The following is a 6030-nucleotide window of genomic DNA, read 5'->3' as shown; positions in this document are numbered from 1 at the left end:
TTTTGACCCAATTTTTTTAATTATCTTCTCCATATTCTTATGATGAAGGTTTGTAGAAAATTTGATGACAAAACCTCAAAATGTAAAAAAAAAAAAAAATGGCCCGGACAGACAGACAGACAGACAGACCAGACAGACCCGCACACGCACACACACACACAGGAGCGATCGTAAAACCCCATCTCACACTGTACGGAGCGAGATGGGCTTGCAAGCATATCTCAAAATACATTCACCTTATGTATTTGGTGTTAAATGTCTTCTTGGACTGAACCGCTCCCCGTGTGCTCCAATGTTGGAAGATCTGGTGACTTCTCTGAGACTTTGACAGGTATGCACGTCTCTTTGTTTATGTGTGGGGATTCTTCGTATTATTGCACAGTATTGCCAGTTTTTTATGAGATTTGTAACCTTTTCCTTTCTCTCATGGAAGGCAAACATAAACATGCAACGGTATTCATTCCATTGGATGCTGTCTCTTTGAATTCCCCCTTTTTGACACTACCTGCTGATCCTGAAACCTACTTGATTTGTGTCTACACTTTGGAAATTGCTTTGCTGCTTGTTCTTTCGTGTGCAGCACATGGATGGGGGATCATTTGCTGAGGACGCAGTTTTGCCACTGATGCAGTGCCCCTGTGGGTTATAGCAGGAATTTGTAATTTGTTTGCTCAAGGTACCGGTAATAATTCGCACACTCATCACGAAGGACACCATGGGATCTTTAAGTCCACCAAGAACCAGTCCTAGCAGATGGAATGCCCATTGTAATGTCCATTTGAGGGATGGCACAGATATTGCTGAATCACCCTGCCTGCGAAACATCAGGATGACAGTTTATAATTCGGTCGAGGATTGAAACCCAGGCTCGACAGCTCAAGTGTTGGAATTTGATGTGTTTGTATTAAATATTAGGAATTTGAATGTCCCATGCTTAATCAGATCACCTTCCATGCTGTTCAACAAGTAAGAAAGATAAGTATTTCCACACAACAGCTCTCAAAACCAGGGCCAATTCCATTGAGAAAAGTGTGAAGGGTGTAACACCACTCAGGTGCCCCAACAATTTTGTTTGCTATGAGCTTTAAAAGTAAAGTCTTGGGAGGCTCAGAGTCCCTGGCTCACGACACAAACATAAGGTCCTGCTGTCCGTTCGTTAGACACCTACGTGTTTTCTGATGGAACTTTCAGCATGATGGTCAGTAGGCCGGCAGCAAACGGAAACAGACATTTCCAGAGTCAATGCATTTTCTGCCTCATTTCAGGAGATCAAAATGGCTCTAGGTGTACAAACTGTGTGGGAGGGGGGAGGAACCTGACCTCCTTCCCCTCCTTTCAGCTTTATGTAATACCTCACACCTTTGGCGCTTGCAATGCACCTGGGCAGCTCCATCACCCACATGCATGTATTAATGCATGCATCTCCCCAGTGTCATCTCGATGACTAACTCCTCTCAAGCACTCCCATGTCATCTGGCCATTCTCTCACAGCAGGCCTCATTACAATTGTCTTTTCTATTTTCTAGGTTTTACCTTGGGAAAAGCACACCTTTCCTTCTCACATCAGAATCTACAGGCCTCTGCTAAAGATTGTATTTTCCCCATTCTCCATTATATTTCACCTTGGCCTCTTGAGTCAGCAATCCCTATGGGCAGCAGTGAATGATTGATATGTTGTGAAATTCACAGAAAGATTTCACATTGTTGTAATTACTTATCACACATTGCTCAACAAATAAACAGATCATCCTATTTTATTTATTCTAGCTACAGTGTAGCAAGAGACAATAGTGTTATGAAATAAATAATAGTGAAGGCTAACTCTCCTTGTTTCAAGTCATCTTGTGGGATTCTCTTTGGGGTTACAATTAATAATATTTAAAATACCAATCATGTTTCGCAAACCACTCGTGAACCATATGGTCACAATTCATTGGCATGCTTTTCAAAGTTGTTCCAGAGCATAAGATGCACTTTGCCCTTCAATGATGAGGACTTGTTCACAGGAAGTAATGTGACCTTTCCAGAGGACCCAGAGAGCCATTGCAGACTTTGCTTTTGCTCCATAGATGCTTCTCAGGCTGTTTGCACTCATTGATGTTGAATGTATTCATATATATATATATATATATATATATATATATATATATATATATATATATATATATATATATATATATATATATGGAAAAAATTAAGAGACCAGTGCAAAAATATCAGTTTTTCTTGTTTTACTATTTATAGGTATGTGTTTGAGTAAAATGAACATTTTTGTTTTATTCTATAAACTACTGACAACATTTCTCCCAAATTCTGAATAAAAATATTGTCATTTAGAGCATTTACTTGCAGAAAATGACAACTGGTCAAAATAACAACAAAGATTCAGTGTTTTCAGACCTCAAATAATACAAACAAAACAAGTTCATATTCATTTTTAAACAACACAATACTTGGGATACTTGGGATAAACAACACAATACTCATGTTTTAACTTGGGAAGAGTTCAGTAATTAATATTTTGTGGAATAACCCTGATTTTCAATCACAGCTTTCATGCGTTTTGGCATGCTCTCCACCAGTCTTTCACATTGCTGTTGGGTGACTTTATGCCACTCCTGGCGCAAAAATGCAAGCAGCTTGGTTTTTGTTTGATGGTTTGTGACCATCCATCTTCCTCTTGATCACATTCCAGAGGTTTTCAATGGGGTTCAGGTCTGGAGATTGGGCTGGCCATGACAGGGTCTTGATCTGATGGTCCTCCATCCATACATTGATTGACCTGGCTGTGTGGCATGGAGCATTGTCCTGCTGGAAAAACCAATCCTCAGAGTTGGGGAATATTGTCAGAGCAGAAGAAAGCAAGTGTTCTTTCAGGACAGCCTTGTACGTGGCTTGATTCATGAGTCCTTCACAAAGACAAATCTGCCCGATTCCAGCCTTGCTGAAGCACCCCCAGATCATCACCGATCCTCCACCAAATTTCACAGTGGGTGTGAGACACTGTGGCTTGTTGGCCCCTCCAGGTCTCCGTCTAACCATTAGACGACCAGGTGCTGGGCAAAGCTGAAAATTGGACTCATCAGAAAAAACGACCTTACTCCAGTTCTCTACAGTCCAATCCTTCTGGTCTTTTGCAAACCTCAGCCTGGCTCTTCTTTGCTTCTCATTGATGAAGAGCTTTTTCTCGCTTTGCACAACTTCAGCCCTGCCCCTCGGAGCCGGTTTTGAACCGTCCTCGTCGTGCACTTCACCCCAGCTGCCGTTTGCCATTCTTTTTTGTAGGTCACTTGATGTCATCCTACGGTTGTTGAGTGACATTTGAATGAGTTGGCGGTCATCCCGGTCAGTGGAAAGTCGTTTTCGCCCTCTGCCAGTCTGTAGCTTTTGTTGTCCCCAATGTCTGCTGCTTGACCTTGTTCTTATGAACCGCCATCTTTGAAATTTTAAGGATGGAAGCAAGGTGACGCTCACTGTATCCTTCTGCCAGTAAAGCCAGAATTGAACCCTTCTTTTCCTCACTCAAAACTTCTCTTCAACTCTTTTGGCATGGTCAATAGTTATTTTTTTGATTCCAATTACTTTTGAGGTACTACTAGCACTGTTTTTTCCTTCCAGCTGGTCCTATTGCAAGAGGATAGTGATGACCACAGCAGTGGTTTTTATACTTTTCCTTGTTAAATAAGATTTAGTTCAGGTGATCACCTAATCAGTACCTCACCAAGTAGAATGAGCTGTGCCTGTGTTGGAATTCAACAGACACTGGAATGGAATGGCTGCTATGCATGTAGAGATACTGATTTAAATTTTTTTTGGAGTGATCTCTTATTTTTTTTCCAGAGCTGTATGTGCATGTATGTAAACTCCCATGCTCTCCAAGCCAAAGAAAGCTGCATAAAGCAACCAAGAAAAGCTACAAAAGGTAAGCCCTTTACTGTTTCAAATTCTACTCGGGTTCCTCTACATCTGCAGGTATTCGCAAGTAGTACATACATGAGAATCCCGATGCTACATGCTCCCCTCTGCTGCTGAATTATTTTTATCACTTGTTCGTGAGTCATCAGTGACAGCGTAGGCAAACGTGAAGTGACGTCGATGCCGTTTATTCCTGACAATCAGGGGTGCTCAGCAATGCTGGGTCCCTCCTGCTCCTTCACCTCCCTCATCCCACCTCCCCTCCCTCCTCGCATCCCTCCCCCTGCCTTCTCTCACCTCACCCCCTCCCTCCAGACTTCCACCTCTTCCCACACCTGCATACCCCTACCTCCAGACTCCTATCCCCTCTTCCCCTGCCTCTTCTGATTAGTGGAGAAGCTTTCCCACTCTCTGGAGATGTGTATAGTGCAAAAATGTGAGTTATCTCCACAGCTGACTGTAATACCCTCTGCCACCACCACCACCAGGGAGTGCTACATGATACACATTTACATAGAGAATTTTTTTCGATCTTCGCTACTGAACCCCCAGAACTACAGATGAAACCAAGTAGCCGATGTTCATCATGAGGTCAAACTTAGTCCATGTGCCAATTGGCCCAGTAGTTTTGGTGTGACACACAGACAGACAGAAAATGAAATTTATTTATTTATTAGATACGTGAAAGACCCTGCCATTTATTTATTAGATACGTGAAACACCCTGCAACCCATATCTACAGAAAACTGACTTTTTCGAACCCCGGCCACGTGTTTCGTCAGGTCAGGTTCGATCTGTGACCTGCTACAGGTACCATGTAAACCTGTACTAACCTGTTCCATGGTCGGGTTGTCGGCGACTAAACCGTCTTCCCCACCAGGTTTTCTGGTGAGGAGGGTGTTTGGATATGGACACCCAACAGGATTAAAAACAAAACCTGTCAAAGGGCGGAGGAGCTCCTTGTGAGCCAACGGCCATCCATATCTAGTGCCCAACTGTGTCTGCGGACGTCCTCCTGCAGTTGGGTTACTTCTTATTAGGAGGTTGGTGGCAGGATTTGCACTCCAGCCACCGTAAAACGCTTCATTCCGCAAAACGCAAAAACGCAAAAAAATCTGAAAACCCACTCCGTGGGAGTACCTCCTGTGCAGCTTCCCTTCGCAGGGCAGCTCACCGGATGATGGGATTGGGGCAAAGCCTTCGGGACCCCCAATCTTTGATAGGAGGGAAACCACGGGGTAACATCCCTGGGTCAGATTGCGGGAGAGTGTGTCGGAGTGGTGCTGAGGTGTCGTCCACCAGACGGCGGTCTCCTTGGGTTAACCTGAGGCGGTCCCTTCGGGTGGGTGCCTGGAATGTCCTATCCCTAAGAGGATGATCACCTGTCTCTGTTATCATCTGAGCTCAAGCGTTTGGACATCGGGATTGCAGCTCTCTCTGAGGTTCGGAGACCGGATTGCGGCGAGATAATGGTGGGTGGTTACACCTACTATTGGTCTGGTCGCTCTGATGGTTACCATACCCAAGGAGTTGCTGTAGCTGTGTCCAATAAGCTGACCCCAATGATAATTGAGGTAACACCGGTCAACGAGCGTATTATGAGATTAAGGATTCGTCACTCCTTAGGTGTCATTTCCCTGGTCTCTATTTATGCTCCGACTGAGGCGAGTGATGTTACCGTGAAGGACACATTCTACGCCACACTCGAGTCTGTGGTTGATCAGTGCCCCAGACGAGATACACTTCTAGTCTTGGGGGATTTCAATGCATCGACTGGAACTGATAGGGATGGTTATGAGGTGTGTGTTGGTCCCCATGGGTCAGGAACTATGAACCAGAATAGCACTAAGTTCCTTGACTTTGCAAGAAGTCATGGACTTAGGGTGGCTGGTTCATGGTTTCAGCGCCCGCAAGCTCATCGCTGGACTTGGTATTCCAACGCTGGCGGTGTGGCAAAGGAGATTGACCATGTCCTCATTGACGGTCGCTGGAGGATGATCCAGAACTGCAGGGTCTACCGGAGTGCTCAGTTCCTCAATACTGACCACAGGCTTGTTGTAGCAACTCTAAAGCTGCACCTTAAATCCTGGAGAATGGTACCATCCCAGCCTAGGC

The 6030-nt window shown here is 44.5% G+C and overlaps 1 protein-coding gene across 1 annotated transcript in view; it reads right to left on the bottom strand.

Annotated features, from left to right (window-relative positions):
- The window catches only part of LOC147022767 (uncharacterized), a 5988-nt gene extending 4595 nt beyond the window's left edge, over positions 1 to 1393 (bottom strand). Inside the window, exon 1 of the mRNA XM_085890307.1 lies at positions 1360 to 1393. Coding sequence (XP_085746433.1) covers positions 1360 to 1393 — 34 coding nt within the window. The remainder of the gene's footprint in view (positions 1 to 1359) is intronic.
- Between the last annotated feature and the right edge of the window lie 4637 nt (positions 1394 to 6030).

The sequence above is a fragment of the Eptatretus burgeri genome, chromosome 7 (assembly GCF_056783735.1).
Source record: "Eptatretus burgeri isolate ZD-2024b chromosome 7, Ebu_testis_v1, whole genome shotgun sequence".
NCBI classification, from domain to species: domain Eukaryota; kingdom Metazoa; phylum Chordata; class Myxini; order Myxiniformes; family Myxinidae; genus Eptatretus; species Eptatretus burgeri.
Note: the sequence above shows the minus strand (reverse complement) of the source record. Positions and strands in the feature narration are given on the sequence as shown.